This window comes from Aptenodytes forsteri, unplaced genomic scaffold (assembly GCF_000699145.1).
Source record: "Aptenodytes forsteri isolate BGI_AS27 unplaced genomic scaffold, ASM69914v1 Scaffold54, whole genome shotgun sequence".
NCBI lineage: Eukaryota > Metazoa > Chordata > Aves > Sphenisciformes > Spheniscidae > Aptenodytes > Aptenodytes forsteri.
The window spans coordinates 9,005,395-9,028,170 of NW_008796044.1; the positions used below are offsets into that span (position 1 = coordinate 9,005,395).

The following is a 22,776-nucleotide window of genomic DNA, read 5'->3' on the forward strand; positions in this document are numbered from 1 at the left end:
TGGCACCCCCGTCCCCTCCACAGGGCCCCAGCCCCGCGTGTCACCCCTGATCTTCCCCCACAGGCCCAGCCCCTCATGTCACCCCCGTACCCTCCACAGGGGCCCAGACCCACCTGTCACCTCTGTTACCCCTGCACAGGCCCTGATCCACTTGTCACCCCTGTCCCCCCCACAGGGTCCCAGACTCGTGTGTCACCCCATCCCCTCTGTGGGAGCAGAGCCGGTGTCCCAGCGGGTCACCCCTCTCCTGGGGAGGTGCTGCCTGGACATTCACAGTGCCAGACAGCTGGCTGGGGGCTGCCACAGCCCTCCCTTCCCGCCCCCTCCCTGCACACATAACAGCTCCCTGCTTCCCCACCCGCTCCCGAAATCTCCCCCTGACCACGAGTCGTCCCCTGAGCGTGGGCTGCCTGTCGCAGGGTGGTGCGTGGCAGCGGCACAGATCCCGGGCCTGCAGGAAACAAGCCTCCCTGCTGAGAGATCGTCCTTTCCAGGGGAGGAACACGCCGAACAACCTGGAGGTCAGACACCTGGTAGCCAGAGGCAGAGATTTTAATTATGAGTATTGATACATTTTTTTTAATTTCTTGAATTATAAATAATTTATTGTGATTATAATGGGTATTGGGGGAGCAGGGGTGGTGGTGGTGAAGACTGGCTTTGTACCAATGTGCAATTAAAAAATCACCTGTATGGTTCCTATCAGAAAAAGAGATACAAAATAGTGAAAAACTACAGAAGAGGGCTGTGAACATGCCTGGGTAGAGCCAGATAATCCTACTTCAGTTTACTGAGGGGGTTAAAAAATAAGAAGCAGAGACAAGACAATCAGGACTGAAATAAAATAAGAGCTTGCACTAACCCTTTTTAGCAAAGAAGCTTTATTTTTCTTAATGAAGAGATGAAGTGAACATGTCTCTGCGATATACCTCATGCGATGGGAGAAGAGGTGGCAAATCGAAAGCCAGCACCGCTGAGCCAGCCACGGCAACCTCTAACATCTAGAGGTGGCTTTAATGCAGAATGATGAAATCTCTCGTCAAGTTACATGCCAAAGATGGCTGCTGTTTTGAGGAGAGAGCCCCAGCAGCAGGCTCTATCCATTTAACGCAGACTGCTGCTTTTGTTGCTAGGCTGCAAGCGGGATGTACATTTATAAGCAAAAAAAAAAAAGTTATCTTGTAGTGTTGCCATGATTTGCCTTCTCCAGCGTTCAATTTGTTTTTATGATTGCAGTAGGAAAAATCATAGTGCAGACAAAGATTTTTTTTTTCCTTGCGATTTAAATAGATATTTACTGGTAGAAGCTGCTCTGGGGAAGGAAAGCTTGGCAAGTGGCTTTGTTAACATTTGGTGTAAGTACATTGCATCATACTTCTCCCAGTCATCAGCTGTGCTGCTTCTTTCAAACTGTGGTAGCAAACGTAGTGCAAATAAAGGAATACCATTGCTTAATGACCCCGACAAGTCTGATATGTGCTCTTTTGCCATCACGTAAAAATGCTTTCTTCCCTTAAAAATCTATTAGTGCTTCTCATTTGAACTAATTATACTGCCGTGATTGACATCCCTGGAGAACGCATTGTGTTCTTCTCTTTGCCAGAGCAATTAAAATATGGGTAGTAGCTGGGTTCGCCTTTCCGCTGTTGCTTTGCCAATGTTTTGTAGTTTTAAAGTAGAACAGGTCACCTTTTACTAACCAGAGGGTAGTTAATTTCCTGTCTTTTGTCCTAAGCCAACATAACAGCTGTTGTGGTGGGCACTGCTCGTGGAAAAGAAAAATCTGAGTTTGTTCAGGCAACGGAGCCCCAAAAAGCACCAATGTGTTATTCGAGGAATAAAGAGGCCTAACAGGATCCCTAAGTATTTCTCTATCAAAGCAGCATGGGAATTGCTTCAAAAGAACTCAGCTCTGCAAAAACAAACAAGCGGCCATGGGCGCTTTGGTTTATAAACATGTGAGAGGAAGAAGAGAAGCTGTTCTTCTCCCCATTTTATAGCAGCGGGTACTTTTCTCAACCTCAAGATTTTCCAGCCTACATCTCTCGTTTCCCAGAACAGGGCATCGACAGCTGGACATCAGGCTGTTAGGGGACTGCTGTGAAGAATGGAGATCTAGGGGCCTAAGCGTGTCAAATCTTTTTTTCTCTTTCCCAGTGAATCTGCACATGAAACATTTTCAGCAGCACCTGGCTCTAACTTTTGAACTATTCCTATTCTTTAGGATTCTGGTAAGAAAGAGGTACTGCTGCTACTATTTTTCCTGGGTTTCAGGGAAAAGCCTCACTCTCATCTTTCAAAAAAGGAACTCTTAGTTGCCTCTAGGAGATTCTGTGAATCATGATCTGACCTGAGCACCTTTACATCACCTGAAGTTAGGGGTCTAAGTCCTGGTAAAGGACACCGTACAAGTTGCACCTTTCTTTCAGCATTTGTGTTGGCTAGGTTACTCACTTGCCCTCCTGTACGCAGGCTGGTTTGAATTCTCTTTTAAGCTAGAGTACCCAGCGTGTCCCATGCTTTCTAACAGAGGGTTGCAGTTTGGGAGTTGGACACCGAGAAGTGAGATGTCGCAATGTTCATTATCACAATTGTCTGCACTGCTTTTGGACATAGACTTCTCTTCAGATTTCTTCCTCCCCCAGCTCAGTTTTTGCTGACTTTCTGAAATTGCATGCAAGAGAGGTGAAGGGCCGCTCTCATTAATAGAGTCCACTTCTGTAGGGGAAGGTGCAGGAGGCTATAATCTGGACTCCAGCCCCAATAAAAGCAAAAAGCAACAGAAAATTCTGTATAGAGAGTGAAGCAGTACCCTATCCGGTACCCAATCTAAAGATGTTTGCTGAAGGATCCTCACTCGAGAATTCAGGCGTTTGTATCTGTTGAGGAAAGCCTGCTTCTGGGGTAGTTCTCAGGAGAGTTTCTCCCACAAATATTCTCTCTGACAATATCGCACTCCTGGCAACCTAAGCTGTCTGCATCTCTCGAGGAATGGACATTTTGCCATTAGGGATGCTTCTTGACTCAGAACAGTGACTGCAGCTTTAAAAATGTGTATTTAGATCAGACATGGAGAACTGGGTTCACAGTTATACCATCAAGAAATTTCTTTTTCTATCACTCTATTCCCAATTTTAGCTTAGATACTGGAAAAATTAATGACGTACCTGACAAAGTTTCTTAATTGTGGAGTGGATTTTTTCAAGACTTGGGTTAAAATACAAAGTGTTAGTAATATAAGAAAATATAAATGGTTCCAAGGAAGGTAGCAAAGCTGCTTTTCATCATTCATGCGCTGCTGCATGAGGTTAAGTTGTCCAGAATTTCCCAGATCATGTGCCCATCTGGATTATTCAGTCATGCAACGGGGTTTAAAATAAACGATCAAATGTCTGGGTTGTTCAAAATTGAGTGGTATGTTACTGTCTGAAATAAATTAAATAGTCATTGCTACTCTTTTGGCTATTGCTTTGGTTTGAAAAGTGGTTATATGACCTTCAATGTGATGTTTAAAACGTGTACTTCGAAAAGGAACAGCAGAGAGTTGAACTCCTGACAACTCCTGAGTCTGCATTTTGTAGAATTGCTGCAACTGCTGTTGTTAACCTTTAAACAAGGTTTAAAGTCTTCCACTATTGCTGGTTCTGTGGCAAATCTGAACGTAGCCTTTGTACTAAAACTGTTGATCAGACTTTGTGCTGGTTTTTATGTAATTATTTTTTAGGAGAGGCCACTCTCACTTATTCTTAAGCCTTCTTTCTCCCTCCAGTTAGTATTAAACATTAGACCATGAGCTGGCAGATGATTACATCTGATCAGAGAGGGCAAAAAATTTGGGTGCGCTTGGTACTGGGGCTTCCGGCTCAGTTCAACGTCGCTTTCTGATTGAAAGTACAAGATGAAAAAGATAGTCAAAGAATTACTGATTGGAAATAAAGATCTTTGTAGAAGGTTATTAAAAATGTGGAGTTGAGAGTTTCTCTTCAGATAAACAACGACCTTCGTTTTAGCAGTCAGTGAGTTCTACCGTGCTTTTTAGTTTGTTTTTATTTTCTGATTACTAGGGCTGGGAGAGCGTTGGGGAGAGAGATGTGAGGAGGCAGCAGCAGGGAGATTTGGGGAGAGAGTGGTAGAGGAGAGGCTGGCAGTGAAATTTGCTTTAAAGCACTTGGGAAGTGCAGTTTCACACAGCGGTGTCCTCTCTGATCTGCCATCTGTATCACCACATCTAATTGCCCCCTGATATACAGAACCACCTCTTCGGCTCGACTTTTGGTGCCAAGTACACGGCAAGCCACGGCCATTTCTTTAGCTTGACAGTCATATGTTTATGAAAAACTTCATGAACACACGATTGCAGTTATGATTCTGAAAATACGCCTTGGTGCATAGGAAGAGCTGCAGCGTGAAACACGTGGATAATCAAACCTCTGTGTCAGTGCTGGGGAGCTAAACAGTGCCAAGAAGCGTTCCTGGTCACGGCAACGTGGTCCCCTGTATTGTTAACTTGCTGGAGCGCAGCATGGAGCGGTTTTGCCCAGGACAGCTGATGCTCACCCAGACAATCCGGCAGCATGAGGGAGGATTTAGCTGCCGTTCTCCATGGGCAGTTTGGATACAGCTGCCCTAGTTTGGAAGCTGAAAGGGTTTAGTAATATGAATGTGCCAGGGAGCACAGTCTGTTCTTTATTACTGGATTAATTTACTAGTGTGGACTATTACCAGCTTCACGGTTTGCAGGTACAAGTGGTTCTATTAAGTACCTTTCTAATTGATCTGTTGTTTGAAACACCAAAAATATGTATTATTTCCTTCCTTACTGCATATTTGCCATGATAGATGTTAACTGTTTGACTGCGTTATGATGTTATCTTTTATCCTTTCCAGTACTGCTGATCCTCCCGATGAGGGAGAATGACCTCAAAGTGACATTTCAGTATGGATTATTACAGTAACTTACGTGTTTGTAAAATTAATGTCGTTTCCCAAATCCTCTGTTAATGGAGTTGTTTGAGGAAGAGAGGTGTTTTACAGTTACATTGGGTAATTTTGCTGCTTAGCTTTCCACCTTAAAATTTAAGGTGCTGTTGATTCAAAGTTTTGTCCTATTTCACAGGTGTCCCCCCTCTGTTGGTACTGACTGAATAGCAACAGGTGTGGGAACAATAAATTCAGATTTTTATATATAGGCAGTTAAGTCTTAGGTGGTTGTTGAAGTTTGCCTTCATTAGTTGACTGTAACAAAGCAAACATTTTTATCTTTGTTCTAGAGGATTTGTGCATTTACTTTCCAGTCCCTTTGCAAACTTTCTACTTATCTCAGGGTTCAGATGGATTTATTTTAATTTGATTTAACCCAATTGTCCTTTATTTTTTCTTTACACAATTCTATTATGGATATAGGGATAATGAGAACTTAAATCTTGGGCACACTTAATGTATATGGAGAATTATGTCACTGAAGGTAGTGGAGTTACACCCTTGACAAAGCATTGTAGTTAAAATAATATTTAAATTTTAAATAGTTTTATTACAGTGCTTTTGTTATTGAGTATTTGGATGGATTATGCGAACAGCAGCACCCCTCTAAAATTGTATCTGAAAATTAAGGTGACAGCTAGGTAAAGTACTGTTGCAGCAACTTAAACTGAGGGTGTTTTACCTATTTCTTGCAGTTTTACATTCTCACTGTTTAAATAAAAAATAAAATTTTTAAAAAGCCATACAGTTTATGATGATGACTACATGGCTGTTGGATAATATATTGATGAAACCATTTTTGTGCACAGTCACCATTTTTACTTTATAGTTGGACGTTTTGTTTTATAAGAGGATCCCTTTGAAGTACATAGGCATTTTATTGGCTTATGTTTTTGTTTTACGGGATTTATTTCCCTTTTCAGCATTTACTAATAGGGGCTGATAAGTCATGAGTAGCATCACACAGTCTCTTTAATACAAGAGGTGGGGCTTTTATTCTAAAAAGACTTTGATGGGAAACTTCTAAGTTTTCAAGACAGAAATTCACTGGTTCTCTTAGGCGGGCACCATTGTAACCCATCTGTGACTCAGAGTCCCGAGACCAGCAAACTCGGCAACCTTTTTTACTTCACTGCAGGTTTTATGTGTCTCCAAATTATATTATTCCAGCGTCTGAACTTTTTACACTCCCTTGTATGCATGACATCTGTTCCTTCTCTGTGGGCATTGGTGGTCGGTCCCTGCCCACAGTCTTTATGATTTTTATTTTAAACTTATTTAGAACAGCATTATTCCTATGTATATTCTTAAAGTGCAAGTCGATTATGTCAATCGCATCATTTAGAAGAGAATGTTTTTGTGTACTTAAATAGCTGTCACCTAAAGTTTTAATCCCTTTTTGCATGAGATCTACTCTTTTGCAGAGTGGACACCTGTCCCGTCCCCCCCCGTCCTATGCAGGATGGGAGGCTATATACTATCCTTTATCTTTATTAAGATTAGTAATATTAAAGTCAATGTTTTCTGTTACTATCTTTCTAAACAGACACAGTGATTTCAAGCATGATCTTTTGTTGTAGCGCATGCCAAGGGTCCTCCATTAATGTATGTTTTCCATTTTCCTGCTAGGTTGCTTTTTGCTGCTGCAGCACTAACCCTGTTTTGGTAGATTTACAAGGAGAAAGAGAAACCAAAGCATGTTCTGACACGCTTCTGCTAGCTTAGTCTGGCTAGCATGGGTAACAGCAGTGCGAAAGGCACGGAAACAGGAGTTTTACCTTGTGCTGGCAACCAGAGTGGTTATGTGTTGTCTTTGGGGTGCTTTTACTCTGCTAGCATGTGTTACAGCCACCCTGGCTACTCTCTTACCCCTACCATTTAGATCATGTTAGCTCTTTCTACCATCAAACCTTTTTTTTGCTATGTAGACAAACAAGGACTGGAAGTTTTTCCAGTTTACAGCAAGTTAAGTCTCTCTTGCACCCATTTTCTTGGTGTGTAACGTAGACTTTCAATCTCTTGACTCTGACAAGCCGAAACATTTAAAATTATCTATGCTTTATGTTTCTTGTTCATTGTCTTCCCTGCAGATTTAAGGCTAGGCTTCAAGATTTGCATTATGCCTGGCTCCTCCCCATCTGCAGATCCTGAACTTGAGGAAAATTGTAACCCAAGGTGGTCACTGGTTAGTCTGTTGAAGGAGCATGGGAGTGCTGACCTTTCGTGCTCCCAGACCTTCCACTGTGCCAGTTCAACATACTAATCTGGGAGGCTGAGCTGTCCTCTCTTTTCTTTCTGCTGCATTAGTTTTCTGCTAGGGTAGTAAGTTACATCAGCACACGTGGTTCAAGGAGCATCAGAGTGGACACAGAGCAGATGAAGTGGGCAGGGGATAAAGATAGGACGTGAAAGTGGTAAGTCTTCTGTTTTCTGTAGATCCACCTTTGCCGGGGTAGGATAAATGAAATGGAGTGAAACAATCCTGAATTGAACCATGAACCATCTGCAGTGAAGGCAGATCCTTATTGTTTAGATTTCTTATTACTAAAGGACTTGTTTTTGTGGACAGAGGTATCGTAAGTATGTAAAAACAATTCACAGACAATCCAGTAGTATATAAGCTAATCAGAGTGAAAAGAAAGAAAAGAGCTTCTGTTTATGGACTGCTTTATTAAGCATTCATTAGACAGCTTTAAACAGATTAACATAAGCTATCCTAAGCAGTTTTTAATCTTTCTTAATGAAACTGATAATTTAATTATAAAAATATTTAAAATTGGACTTTCCTACAAATAAGATACCAATAGGGAAGCACGCCTAGAACGACTTACCAGCCCTAATGTACAGATTTATTTTATTTTTTTCTAGTGGAAAAGAATTTTTGAATAAATGAGTTCACCCTGCTTTCATAGGGTACTGCTTTGCAAAACCGGCAGTTACCATTTTAGGCCAGAAGATGGTCTGTTTTTTCACAATCTATCACTGTTTACAGGAGGGTGTCTTTAATGGTGTAGTACTAAGAAAGGGAAAAGAAACCTAAGGAGCATCTCCTATTCAGATGCTCTGCGTGAGCACTCTCTTCTCCAAATCTGTCCTGAGTCTTTTTCGTTTCCATGATCTGTGTTCATTCTGCAACATGCCTGGTGAGAAATGTATCACATGAAAATAATCCTACTAATCCATAGGTGTCTCCGTGTTGTGGTGTTTTAACCTGTTTCATAACTGTGGAAGTACTTACAGCAAACAGGAACGTGGAATAGAAAAACAAGAATATTCAACTGGAAGTGAGGGATGAATTCTCTGCTTCTTAGCCAGCGCTTTTCCATCTCTCGTCGTTACTTTTGTGAAATAATAACTCGTGTCTTGCCGTATCAGCAGTACTTAGAGCACAGGTCAGGAGGTCTCGGTTCTGCTGTCATTTGTGACTTGACCTGTGGTCTTGAGCCAAGTTATTTAATTGTCTGTTTCTTTTACCTGTGTGTGGGGAGAAGGATGCTCCTTAACAGTGCTGAAGCGCTGGTAACACCTCTAAATGTCTTTGGAGGAAGCTGCAAAAAGAAGTAGTATTAGATTTTACTGGTCTAATGTCAGTTGTTTATAATTCTGATACAAATGCCTTCATGCTTCAAGGTTAGCTTAGTAAATGATACATTGCTACGGCACCTTATTTTCTTGAAATTTGTAAGATTTATTGTTTCACTGTAGGGAAATCCTGTCTCAGCATATAGTAAAGACCTTAATAAAAGCTGCCGTACAGTAATGAACTTAACAGTGAGGGAACTGGGAGTGCAAGGAGGGGGAAAAGATTAGGTTCCCCTACTGTCTAGTATCCTGAGAAGCTTTAGGACCTTCCCTAACTTGATGGTGAAACTTTAAGATCTGAGGGCAGTTGAATCACAACTATATTTACTGTAAGTTGGAGCAGCAGTGCTGATGCTCCTTGTATACTTGCTTTATGCTTACTGATTTGAGTTAATGACTGCAAATTTTAATACATGAACAAGCCTTTGGAACAACGTTTTTCTTGAGGTCTCTTGTACCAAAGGAAAACTGAAGGCCACTAGGGAAAAATTACGTAGTGAAAGAGCAAGAAAGTGTATTCGGTAGATCAGATCTAGTAATATTAAATAAACTTATCAATGTTCATTTAATCATTGAAGCACATATTTGGCAGCTATTTCTATGCAGTAGCAGATCACCTCCTTAACAGGTAAAACACTATAGAGTGAATAGCTTTTAAATATTCATAACATTCACCAAATACAATCAGCATATTCCTCTGTTGCATCTCACGGTACCATTTTAATGTATTAAACTAAAATTATGGAATAACTTACTGCAGCAAATAGCTCATATTCCATGTAGTATACACCTGATGGGAAAGAAGACACTGCGCTACGGGAATCTTCATTGTACCCAGGGGTTCAGAGCTGCTGGCTGGGGTCAGTGCCAAGCAAACAGAGCTTTTTAACTCTTGAGAAAGGGGTAAATCGAGCTCTGTGTGCTTGGTTCTCAGTAAGGTCGGTGCTGGTCATAAGAAGGTCTTAATTTTTGTTAGTAGAAACTGGCTTTATTTCATCATTTGTTCTGGTTTCACATATTAATACAGAAAGAGCACTGCATCAGATGGAGAGAGGTATAGAAAACCCTGGCCTTGTGATTTCAGATGTTCACGTGTTTTTAACAGTACCATTTTCTGGGGATACTTCAGTATATTTTCCTTTATCCAAGCATTCAGAATGATTTATACTTTTGTTGAATAGCTGGGGGGTGTTAATTATTGCAATAAAAGCTGTGAGAGCTTATACTGATTTGGGAGTCTTTGAAACAACCTTGCACATGATGACTTGGAGTAGAAACTGGGAATTTTAAACTTGTTTGGAAAGGATTAATTGAGCATTTAAGCTCTTAATACAGTTTATCAGGAAAAAGCAAAAGCAATCCTACTGGTGTCCTACCTGCAGCCTGTGCTGTGAGTTCATGATTATCCAGAATTCAGCAATATCTGGAGAAACACAGCTTGGTTTTACACAATTGCTGTCTACACTGCAAAGGCAAACAGCTCTGCTTTGCCAGTACAGCTCTGAGTTTCCCCTGGTGTCAGGAAAATTTAGAGAGCAGGACACAGGAGTATCTGTGTAGTTATAATTTTTGTGTGATTTTTAACCAAATTGATTTAGCTTGTGTAAAATTCAATAATAAGATCTGTTCTATGGAATTGGAGATTATTTGTTCAAGGAAGAGCTTGAGTCTGGTGGAAAGCAGAGATCTTTCTTATTTAACGCTTTTGTTTTTTCACTATTCTATCACAAATAATACAAGCGATACAAAAATAATATATAAACATCCTAAATGCTTTGTTTGTTTTTTTCATTTGATGACAACAAACTCCTTGGGTTTTTAATAGAAACTGATTATTTAACTTAAAGAAACTTTTAATTACCAGTCAATGTATGAAAGGAAGGACATTTATTGAGTGGCACCAAATTAGGATTTTCTAATAAATTTTTAACAAACTTATTTAGTAACGCTAGCTGAGATACGACATTTTCATCATTCAGCTGTTAATCATGCTGTGATTGTGAAGGACAACCCTTCATTATTATTTATTTAATCTATTCTGGGTTCTCAAAGTTTGGTGTACTGGCAGTAGGTTACTTTGCTTTCTTTGTTACCAAATGTGGGACTTTGCCTCTAATATTCAGCAGTGCTGAGTAGAATGTACTTGCCAAATCCTCTTTAAACATTGCTTCTCTTCGTGTATAATGCAGTTATTCTGCGCTTTTGCAACCTATCTTTACAGCTTTACAATCGTGTCTGGTGCTCAGTGCCATCGTGCTTATGCCTCCACGGTTTCTATTGACTTCATGATCACGTGTAACATTGGGAAGGACTTGAGCAACCTGAATGTCATCGGCGGTTCTTTCTGGCAGATGGCGTATCAGAAAATCAAATATTTCCTGTAATGTTTGTACGGTACACCATAAAATAGTATGTGGCCACTAGGTTTTCATTGTCATTAAATCACCATAATAATAACCACAGAAGTCCTAAATAAGAGTCCTGCTTGTGCTATTACGTAAGCATAAAAATGCTAAGTCTGGGTAAACGCAGGGAAGACAGTCTTTCCCCTGAATAATTCCCACTCTAAGAGCAATTCTGACTGAGAAGTAGTTCAAGGCAGAATAATTTTTACACAGTCCTCATCTGCTTAAAAAGTTGTATAATCTTGTATGACTATGAGCTGATTTAGCTCACTTTCAAGAACAGACTTTTTGGAGGTTTTGGGGTGGGGTTTTTTTTGCTAGAAATGCTGCTCTATAATGTCTTCTAAATATTTATTAGTGTCCTCCTCCTTCCTGTTGCTCAAAGCTGCTGCTTTAGGGCTGGTTATGGTAGATAGGGAGACTTAAGCCTTTATTTCTCTAGAAGTTTACTTTTCCAAAGACTTCCAAATTTTTCCACTTGAGGTAGAGGAGAAGGATCATAGTTACATTTGAGAGATGGACAATAGCTTCTTCAGATTTCATGAATGGTCTCTCCTTTTTTCCCATGAAGTTCACATTTTTTATGATGGAGACACTTTACATGATTAGTTACTTTCTTTTTGTGATTTTTTTTTTTTTTCTGTTCTACATCATATGAGTTTCATCAAATTGACCAAAATGACTCAGACAACTTCATGGTGCTCTTGAGTTAAGATGAAAATACTCTTCAGTGGCAGCTTACACCATATGTATCAGTTGTCCTCATAAGGATGATGCTTTTCCTATTAAAACAGATAAAATGCTATGTGACATCATCTGTATATTTATAGATCCAATTTACTTCAACTATTTGAATTTCAAGCATTATTTTATAGATCTTTACTTCAACTATTTGAATTACAAGCATTATTTGGATGGCTTTTTGGTTTTTTTTAACTGGCTATTTAATATGTCGCAGAAATTTCTCTTAAGAAAGTTAAAGTTCATATAGCTTGTGCTACGCAGGGACTGTCCTTCTTTCATTAGATGTTGAAGTAAACTTAGTCATCCTGAAGATTTTTAATTTTCTGGGCTTTAGGCCCCATAAATGCACAACTATGTTAGTTCAGTGCCCTTCACTGTAGTTCTTTTTTTAACTGGCTATTTAATATGTCGCAGAAATTTCTCTTAAGAAAGTTAAAGTTCATATAGCTTGTGCTACGCAGGGACTGTCCTTCTTTCATTAGATGTTGAAGTAAACTTAGTCATCCTGAAGATTTTTAATTTTCTGGGCTTTAGGCCCCATAAATGCACAACTATGTTAGTTCAGTGCCCTTCACTGTAGTTCTTTAACCATCTTTGAAGTATCATTAGGAGATCTGGTCATGTGTTCATAATGTGGCAAATTGTTGCATTATATAATCTTTGTTTTGTTAAAACATGGATTTAGAGAAACAACATTTATTAAAAGAAATTGTTGGGTTTGTGTTCCTAATTTTTGTTTTGTTTTGCTATGCCAGAGAAGTTAACTGGATTTTATTAAATATTTCTTCTGTCACTGCACTTTATAGGAGCTCTTCAGGCATCTCTTGAAATATTTAATCTCTCCTTCCCTTCAAGACAATATTTTCAGCAAACACTAATTCATCATTGAAATAAAGCACACTTCTGATTAGTATATTGTTATTTAGTACAGCTATTTATTAATAAATTTCTATTTTTCCTTTGCATCTGCTTCTAATATCTACAGATATTTGTACGTTTCTATGATGTACCTCTACCTCATAATCAGATTCTCGTACTCTTACAAAGATGTAATGTATAAATGTCTTGGGGAAACAGGCACAGAAACATTTCTGTAGACATTTAACTAAGTTCTTGCTTTTTTACTTCTATCAATACTAACCTCATCGAAACCCGTGATGATATCTGACATCATCTGCTTTCTGGATATATACTTGGCCCTTTAAACCTCAGTTCTGCAAGTTGTTTGGTGTTTGTTCTCTGGTTTTTACTCTAAGCATAACAGCTTTTCATCCTGCAGCTTATAGATACGTTATGAAATAAGTGGAATTCTGAATTGCAAATTTTCATGTTTTCTTCACAGAGTTTTTGAAGATGTCAGCAGATATACCATTAAATATTAATATCAAGGAGCCCCGATGGGATCAAAGCACTTTTGTTGGACGAGCCAGTCACTTCTTTACTGTTACAGACCCCCGGAATATTTTGTTATCTGATGCCCAACTGGAAAATGCAAGAAAAATTGTGCATGATTACAGGTATGGCATTGATCGCTTTTACTGCTGGCCCAAAAAAGTCCATGTCAATGATAAGTACATGATTATATATTTAAAAGGAAATATTTAAAACACTGTATTCATTGCATCACTCTTTCTTCTTATTTCAGAGCTTGAAACACTTTTTTTTTTAAACAAATTTGCTAATGAATGGGGAAATTATGTCATCTGAGAACCCCTATTAAGTACTCTGAAATACAGAAGTGTCTAATTCTGAAAACAGTTAATATGACAACAGAGTTTAAAACTTCCTCTTATGTGTTATATTGTTTGAAGCAAGTAGTTTCTTAAATACTTGCAAAGTAAATTTTCAAAGTTTCACGCTAATGACTGCAGAGATTTTAGCTCTACATTTTAGCTCTAAAATCTATTACAGGTTTGAGTAAATAGAAATTTGGTGCTGGATATATCAACTCAGCCAACATAACCACTGCTGGGGGTTTTGCTGCTGTTTATTTCACCAGTCCATTTAAAAGCTGAGGATCTACAAGCTAACTATGAGGCTAGATTAACTTAGCATGAACATCGCAAAATCCTCTGATGCCACACTTGTCACTGGAGGTTGCAGCATTTTATAACAGTTGTGCTTTTTGCTGTTGTCTTGTTTTGTTTTTTAACTTGTCCCAAGACAAGGTATCGTGGCACCTGGCTTGACAGAAGATGACTTGTGGAGAGCGAAATACATCTATGATTCAGCCTTTCATCCAGACACTGGTGAAAAGATGGTCCTGATTGGCCGAATGTCAGCTCAGGTACCCATGAACATGACTATCACAGGTTGTATGATGACCTTTTATAGGTAAGTGATGGCAATATAACACATAAAACATTTGCCTACAAATTAGATAAGTGAAAATCAATGTTATTGTCAAAAGAGCATTTTAGAAGATTTATAATAAATACTTTAAAACGTAAAATTTTGCTTCCTTTTCTCTTCTCTCTCTGCATTCCCTCACACTGATTAATGGTTTCCTTTAGAAGTAGTTGTGAGATAAGCCCTTAGCCCCTCTCCTTCACCATCCCACTTTTCCTCAAACTGGGAAATGAGTGTTCCAAAATCCCATCCTTGTAGGAGAGTTGTGTGGAGGACAAAGAGGAGGAGATACCTGGGAATTTCTAACCTTAGAGATCTGGCATGTAGGATGTTCTGTCTGCCAAGTGAGTACTCGGTATGCTTCGGTCCATCAGTCATCAAGTTTTTCCAGCTCCTGTTTGATCCTTCCATTTCCTCAGTAGTTCTTGAATCACCAATACAGTGAAGTCCACAGCAGAAGCCAGTGTTGTCTGCTAGTAGACTCCATGTTAGAAATACTTTTGTGACACAATGCTTTGTTAGCAAGGACTGCTGGGAGGTTCAGAGGAAATAACAATAGCGGTTTTGATGCTGAGATTTTACAAGTTCTTGACTCACATTCCAGAAAGGCACAGCCATTTTGAATGGTGCATATATACGTGTGTGTTTAAAAAGCAGTCGAGAATATGAATAAAACCGTCAGTACAGCTGCCCATTCACTAGCACTGCTTCCTCTTAACTGGTTATTCTTTTATGCATGTTCTGTTGTTATCTATAATACTTACAGCAGCTATAAACCTTTTCTTTGCATTATTGGTAGAGTCACTTAGATTCAAAACTGGGTGGTTTATTAGCCGGGAAGACATTGGTTTCTTTGGACCAAACCCTCAGGAGTGCAAACAGGATTGTGTAGAAGTCCTGGGATGATGCAGTGTAGCATCCATCTTACTGCACGTCACTGGAAGAAGCAAATTCCTTGTTATATCTGTGAGAGCTCTTGGGCGTGCAGTAAGGCAACGTGAGTCATGCCTGAACTTCACAGCAAGCCTAACATCCTCTACATAGCAGTAGCAAGGAAACAGGAAAAGATGGGTTGGGAAAGAGTTGCACATGCACAGGAAGAAAGGAGGAAGAACAGTAGTAGTGACAGAAAAAATCTAGCTAGTTTATCACTGTTACTTTGGCATCTCATTCAGATACTGGAAACCAGAGAGAATGAGAATACACTTTCAAATCTCCTGAATCTTTCAATTTTTTGCAATTTAAATAAATTACATATCTTCCCATTTCAGAACCAAAGCCTCATGATAGACACACACCTTCTACTCTAGCGTCTCCTCTTTGCTTTCCTGCCTGTTACAGAATAATTGGTACAATTATGCTTTTTCTTTAGCACTCTTGATTTCCATATCAGCCCTCCAATGAGAACCACATTCCTGTTACCATTACTGCCTGTGTTGTTAAATAATTTAATTAAGCATAAGCTTTAAAGTCCTATGAAAAGTTATTATTTTAATGGTCAGGAAATAGTTTTCAGTAGCAACTGTTATTTTTGGTGGCCTGACTGAAATTCTGGTGGAGCAGAATCTTCAGTGGTTTCTCCACTGGGGGCAGAGTTTGTGGTCTGAGTACACAAAGAAACGCTTTTCCCCTGGTATACTCTCCTAGCCTCCAACTATTTGTGGATCAGGAACTTCCTGATCCAGAGGTCCTTAGTGGATTTCTTTTTCACAAGTTTGTCCCGTTGTTTAAGTATACTACTGGTTTGAGAGCAAAAGCATTCATCCCTCCACAAGACAGCCCCGTACATTGTGAAATAAATTGACTGTCACTTTTGTTACTTATCAGCATAACTATTTGTAAAATGATTATATCTGTAGTTTAACAGGGACCGCATTACTTGTTAAATGGGGACTCTGTGACTTTTTTCCACTGCCCCCTCCACTCGTGCTCACAAGTTAGCACCTTTTTGTCCTAAGACATCTGCATACTGGCACTGACATAATTTATGAGGATTCCTTGGAGCGCTTTTTTTTTTTTTTTGATGACTGGTCATCTGGTTCATGCTGTACTGAACCAGATTAATTCTGTGCTGTACCTGTGCTTCTTAAATGTGCAGATATTTTCATGAAAATAAATTTTTCATTTTGGAGTTAAGTGTCTTTTTATCTGGTTCTACATGCGACTGAATGTTTTAATGTCACGGGGATTTATTAAAACAATGGCATCGTATTAGCTTTTTGAAGACTGAGAAGATAAAGCCTGTCTCCTAAAAGCCACTTCTCAGTCACTTATGGAGCTTCCTAAGAGAACTAGCAGACTGTAAAGGAATAATAACCCTGGAAAAGTATTCTAGAAATTAGAGAGTTTCATATTTCTCTGTGTGTTTTTTATAGAGAGGTTTGCTATAATGCTTTTGTTACTACAACAACCTTTGTCCCAAGTGAACCTTGCTGTTTAATTACAATGCTTTTAAATTCCATTCTTAGAAGTGGCATGTATTTTCATTATTAAGACGGTATCTCATTGACTGTATTGTTTCACTCAGATAAACAAGAACCTCTGCATGATTACTGCTTGCACTTGCTTTTCTTGATTTGCTGTCATTTTTCTGTGCTGTTGATTCAGCTGTATTTTTAATAATTGTTTCTCTTTCCAAGAACGACACCAGCGGTGGTTTTCTGGCAGTGGATTAACCAGTCCTTCAATGCTATAGTAAATTACACGAACAGGAGCGGTGATGCCCCAATTACTGTCAGGTCAGACACTGAACCAGATACTTCTGATGTGTTTATAAATTGCTCTCTGATGTACTGGAACATGGTTGGGCTTTAAAGTTTGAGGTGACAGAGGGATAAGTTTTTTCATCTATGCTTATTATTAACTTGATATGCACAGATGAGAAGTCTGAGAATGATGGAGGCGAGAACTCCATTTCTGCCATTAAAGATAAGCCTAAGCACCTTGATCAGAAGCACTTAACAGCGTAGGATTTAATAGGAGTCTGTGTTGCATTGCGCAGTCAGCCATTTGAAAGTGCCTCATCAGTTTGGTGTTATACCAGGATATTTCTTTGTGTGGACCTTCAGGTGTCTCTCCGCGTCATCTTCTCAGTGCCCTGCAGTATAGCACACACCACACTGTGTGCTTACTTACAAAAAGAGGACCCTTCAGGGAACTGGTCTGCACAGTACTAGTGTCTACTTGAAGGCAAAGAGAGAGACTAAATAGATGCGGAAAGCTAGAAACCATGAACAGGAGACTGGAATTGCAGTGCTTGACTTCCTGGTTTTGAGGCTGACTTGCTTATCGATGTCCGTGAGAAAGCAGTGGATTCAAGGATATACAGACACCTCCTAGCTGGGAAGTATGTAAAGAATGTTTTAGGGCAGATTGGCTTGGGTTTGGGTGTTTGCAGCATAGCTGGTCTATGTGTATGGGTTTCAGTACAGTTGATTTTAATTACTATTGTAGCCATGGCCTTAGAAATCCAAACTGATTTTATCAGTTTAAGCAATTAGGAAGTTAAATGCAGAATTAAATCCTTCAAGGTGTTCATTCAGGCACATGAGAAAATGCTGAACAGATAGCAATGCAGAACCAGCAGAACCTGATTCAATGTTAAAATGTTGCTTGCGTGTGATTTTTACTGCTAGTGAAAGAGAAGTGTTTAATTTAGTGTCCCATTTGACTCTTCCATCTACATCATATTGCAGTGTCACAGAAAGGTCTACTTCTTAACTTTTGGGGGGGCATAACTACATGTGTAAAATGTAATTATTTTTACAAGTGACATAAATGTAGTTGTTGTGCATGTGCAAACGCTTTTATTTTTGTTTTAGCCAGCTGGGAACAGCCTATGTTTCTGCTACCACAGGTGCTGTTGCAACAGCTTTAGGACTTAATGCACTGACAAAGGTATTGCTGCTATTTTTTTTCCATTCTTAACTAGACTTCGGTGTTCTGTGAGATGCTAACGGCTCATTTCTCCTCTGTGTATCTGTGTCACGTTATGCACAGCTCCCAGTATGGAGTTGTAATGGCCATTGGCAGCTCCCTTCTTTAGATCCCAACCTTATTTTTGCCCCATGTAGATGGTTTTATATGTATTTCAAACTACCTGTCCTCCTTACATGTATATGAAACAGCCTTGTGTTTTGTTAATACACACTGTATCTAATAAGGTACCTTTTTTGCAGTTTCTTTTTTACATGTCAAAGTATCTAACAGCATTTGAAAGTTAATTGGAGTGGATATGTAATTACAACAGTGTGGACTCGTTATCCCATAAACTGTATAGGTGTGTTTTTAAGGAGCAGTATCACTTCTGCAAACGTGGACATCTACTCTAGACTGGCTGAAGAACTTGTACAGAGGTGCCGCTCTTAAATGCAGAAAACTCAAATTCTTTAAACAAGTGCACAACACAATCAAGAAAAAAAGGTCCTTTACAAAAAAAAAAACACACCAGCAAAAAGCTATTTTGTACCCCTCTGCTTATGCTTCAATGTACGGGGAGTGATGTAGCATTGACAAGTTATTTGAGAGACTATTCATAGCATTGACAAGCATTGACAAGTTATTTGAGAGACTATTCTAAGCAGCGTAATTCAGATTACACAAGACATTGACTCGATGAATAGCCTCCATAGTCAGTGTCCTTAGATGCAAAGCAGCTGGTATGGATGTTGCTGGTTGTGACCTTGACAGCAGAAACAGTAAAGTTAAGGTCTATTTAGTGTTGCCGTTGGGCTGACAGGCATGCTCAGAAGCTGGCACTTCTCTGCAGTGGTGCTACTAAATTAAGATTGGTTTTGCCAGTCTGCTGCCACTGCGAGAGAAGTATTTATGACTTATGTCTTGTTTGTTTGTTGTTTTACCTCTGCCCTACCAGTGAGTTTGCACTGAATTTTAATTTAAAGGAACTAAGTCTGGTCTGTCATTAGCACATGAAGCATTTTAATATGACCTTTGGGAAAGAAAATGATTATGTAATTATTTTTCTTTTTTTTCCTTTTCTTTTTTCTTTTCCTCTGTGTTTTTTACAGCATGTCTCACCTCTTATAGGACGGTTTGTTCCTTTTGCTGCTGTTGCTGCTGCTAACTGCATTAATATTCCACTAATGAGACAAAGGTAGGAAAAAGAACAAAGATCACTCATTCTAGAAGAAAGGATGTTATTGAGTTTTTAGATCAGCAAGTTACTAAATAAAGCACGTTATATACCTTTAGCTTGTTTCAGAACCTTGCAAAAACCTCATGCATGATCTTGTTTTGATTGATTGATTGTGACAGATGTAAAATAGAACATCCTCATTCTCTTCAGATAAATATCCACAGAGTTCTTCAGTCTTAGATCTCAGAAACCAAGTACCAGTCCTTCAAAACTTGATCACATGGAGCCTTTAAATACAAACTCCACTTTGGAAAAATACAGTCATTTCAGAAATGGTGCTTCAAATCCCACATGCAGAAGTTAGTCATAGAAGTCAGGCTCTGCAGTTTTGTTTAATTATCTGAGATTACAAAAATACGCACTTTCTCAGAAACAAAATTTCATATGTATTCTGATTTGACTAGGACTAAGGATAGAAGTGGGGAAAAACAAATGAAAAGCATCCTCTTATAAACACAAGGTTATGGGCAGAAAAGGGAGTATTTAAAGTTTGTATTTACAATGAAATTCAATCCACGGTAGTATTTTATCTCATAAAAGATGAGGAGAAGAATAAAGGCAGTCCTCAGTATATCTGCCCTTCTGTCTGCTTCTCACTCCCCTAGGAGTTCTCCCCAGAATGTGTTTAACACCTAACCCTGCACTTGAGCCAAAGATCTAATAGAGAATAATACAGTTACAGAATGTAGTTTGTTTTGTGCATCCTTTTATGCTTTCAAATATGTTCTTAGTGGTTTAAAGGAAAACTCAGACTAGAATGCCAGAGGGGAATTTTCACAGACTTCTGTTTTAGTTTGGTGAAACTAATCTTCCTGTATTCCCTGTGTTGTCTATCAGAAAGGACACACTACTTCCAGAGCAGTCCAGAACATTCTGCTTTTCTGAATTGCTTTTTGAAGGAGCCTCTTCCTTCTGTGGCCTACAGAAATGATACATCTCCTTTCTTTCCCCTTGGAATGCACATGACCAGGCTCAAGCGGCAGATTGCTGTTACAAATATTCAGTTGTTTACTTTTCAACATATTTTTCCCCAGACCTTTCTCTGCCTTTTGAAATTGTTGTGCCAAAGACTGTTACAAACAGGCTAACTTGGAAAATAAAATAAACCCCATAATTCTTATACTTGACAATTTTAAGGGGACAACGATAAGGTGACAAAAAAGGTGAATAAATGCATGTCAGTCACTGCTTTATTTTCACCCCTCATTCAACAGGGAACTCAAGTTTGGAATCCCTGTCACGGATGAGAATGGAAACAGACTGGGTGAATCAACAAAAGCAGCTCAGCAGGCAATTACCCAGGTGGTTATATCAAGGATTCTTATGGCTGCTCCTGGCATGGGTAAGAATAACTGCAGTCATGTGCAGCTCCTGATTATCAGTTCCTAATGTGAGAGAGAGCTTAAATTCTGTATAAGTGATTTTTCTCAGAGGCCAAATTACCTTACAGTTATGCAGGCAGTATTTACATTTCTATTAAGAAGTTCCACAAAGAAATGTACATTTCTTACTGTGAAAACATCCAGTGTGTTACACTGAAGTGCAGCTGGAAAGCTCCTGGGGTGCTTCTGCAGAAAAGATACAGATAGCAAAGGAATGGTAGCAAATTCTGCTTGAATGGAATTAGTTTAGTGAAGAGTAGGTGCTTCGACCAGCGCCAAGTTTCTGAGCTCGGGTTTAGTTATGCGTGAAATTAGAAGTTTTGCTTATTGGGAGAATTTACCTCTGTAAATACCAATCCAGTATCTTGAATTGGCAATTTGAAATGAAAGCTCAGTTAATGACAAAAGGCTGTGGAAATTGTGTTACGGTATTAGTTCATCTTAACAGAAAATGAAAACCAAGTGCCTTTTTCTCCAAGGTTAATGCTTTTTTTTTTCCTCATTTGCAGCAATTCCTCCCTTCATAATGAATACATTGGAAAAGAGAGCCTTTCTGAAGGTTAGTCTTAGATAATCTACATATATGTATTTCATATCCTAAGTTGGTATTTTCATGAATTTAAAATACTTTCCAAGTCTTCATATTTGCCTCCCAAATGTACCTCCGCTCTGGGGGGACATCACTGTAGAGCTTGCTTTACAGCTGTCACTTTCTTTATGCCCTTCTTAGAGATAGCTTAGCTCTTTTTATCACAGTGTAAAATAACATTAAGAAAATATGAACTTCTTTGTTATTTTTATAATTGTTCTTAAAAATGCAGAGTTCCTCCTAGTAAATAAACCTTCCTTGTCCCAAATGTACCTCCGCTCTGGGGGGACATCACTGTAGAGCTTGCTTTACAGCTGTCACTTTCTTTATGCCCTTCTTAGAGATAGCTTAGCTCTTTTTATCACAGTGTAAAATAACATTAAGAAAATATGAACTTCTTTGTTATTTTTATAATTGTTCTTAAAAATGCAGAGTTCCTCCTAGTAAATAAACCTTCCTTGTACCAAGATGTGGAATACAGTTTATCAGAAAAATATTTTAAAATTTTATGCTTTTTTCTCAGGATATCAATAAGGAGGCTTTGCTTAGCTGCTGTAGTAGCAATTTGACTTTGGAAACAACAACGATGATAAAAATCTCTTTTGAAAACGATCCTTTAAAATTTACTGGATGAGCAAGTGCAGGGTAGGCATAGAATGGGCAAGCTTCATCAAAGATTACATATTTCCTATATTCTGTTTATGCTAATGTAGTGTGAAGTCAAACACCTGGTGTTAGTAAATATATAAACTAAATCAACTTTCTGCAGTGTGTGTGCATGAGAGGGTAAAGAAATAATGAAATTAATTATAGGGTTGTCTAACACAAGAGACATAGTATTCAGATGAGGAACTCTTAATTCTTTACCAGTAAAGGGAGTTTCATCTTCACCAGCTGATATCACGGATTTACTTACTTGCGTAGCTCCAGGCAAAGTCTCTGCCTGTGAAATCCCCCTGTGAAAGCTGGGAACAATTGTCTCCTTCCTGTTAGAAAAAGTTAGGAAAAGAAAGCGTGGTCTGAGTTTCCAGACCCTCCCTTGGAAAAGTGATTTGGGTGGGGACTGGGAGTACAAGCAGGGGAAGTTGCCTGGTTTTGTTTGTCTAAGATAAAGCTTTCTAAAATATTTAAATTGTATTTCTTATTATTTCTGCCCTTCATTTTTCTGGTGCAGAGTTAGATTACCCAGTTACATACACCATTTGAAAGTGCTTCTGTATATCTAAATGAGGCATTGGGAAGAGGTCCCAAGCGTGTCTTCCAATTTAAAACTTTTTTGCCCTGAAGTGCCTTGATTTTTTTTCCCCCCTTGTTAACAGAAAACACTATTGCTCAGAAGGTAAAAACGGGAAGTGTGGTGTTTGAGTTTTAGCGTGAAAGTCTGTGTGTGCTGCTTATATCTCCTGAAAGAAGTGAGAGTGCAGTGCATCCAAATACACCATTCGTCTGCAGCACAAAGCCCTATACTGATTTGGCTAATTTGTAATTGGTGATTTCTTTTGACCCATACCCTGTTTGCCCAGTAGCTTTAAGCAGCTTGTGATACTGTTACATTCTTGAGAATGTATTAGCTGGAACACTAACCCGTGT

At 39.0% G+C, this 22,776-nt stretch overlaps 1 protein-coding gene across 1 annotated transcript in view; it reads left to right on the plus strand.

The window, feature by feature from the left end:
- Positions 1-445: 445 nt before the first annotated feature.
- Positions 446-22,776, plus strand: part of SFXN1 (sideroflexin 1) — a 28,730-nt gene continuing 6,399 nt past the window's right edge. The window contains exons 1-8 of the mRNA XM_009285755.1: positions 446-521; positions 13,054-13,228; positions 13,875-14,045; positions 16,700-16,798; positions 17,882-17,957; positions 19,088-19,173; positions 20,430-20,557; positions 21,107-21,156. Coding sequence (XP_009284030.1) covers positions 13,065-13,228; positions 13,875-14,045; positions 16,700-16,798; positions 17,882-17,957; positions 19,088-19,173; positions 20,430-20,557; positions 21,107-21,156 — 774 coding nt within the window. The 5' untranslated portion in view covers positions 446-521; positions 13,054-13,064. The remainder of the gene's footprint in view (positions 522-13,053; positions 13,229-13,874; positions 14,046-16,699; positions 16,799-17,881; positions 17,958-19,087; positions 19,174-20,429; positions 20,558-21,106; positions 21,157-22,776) is intronic.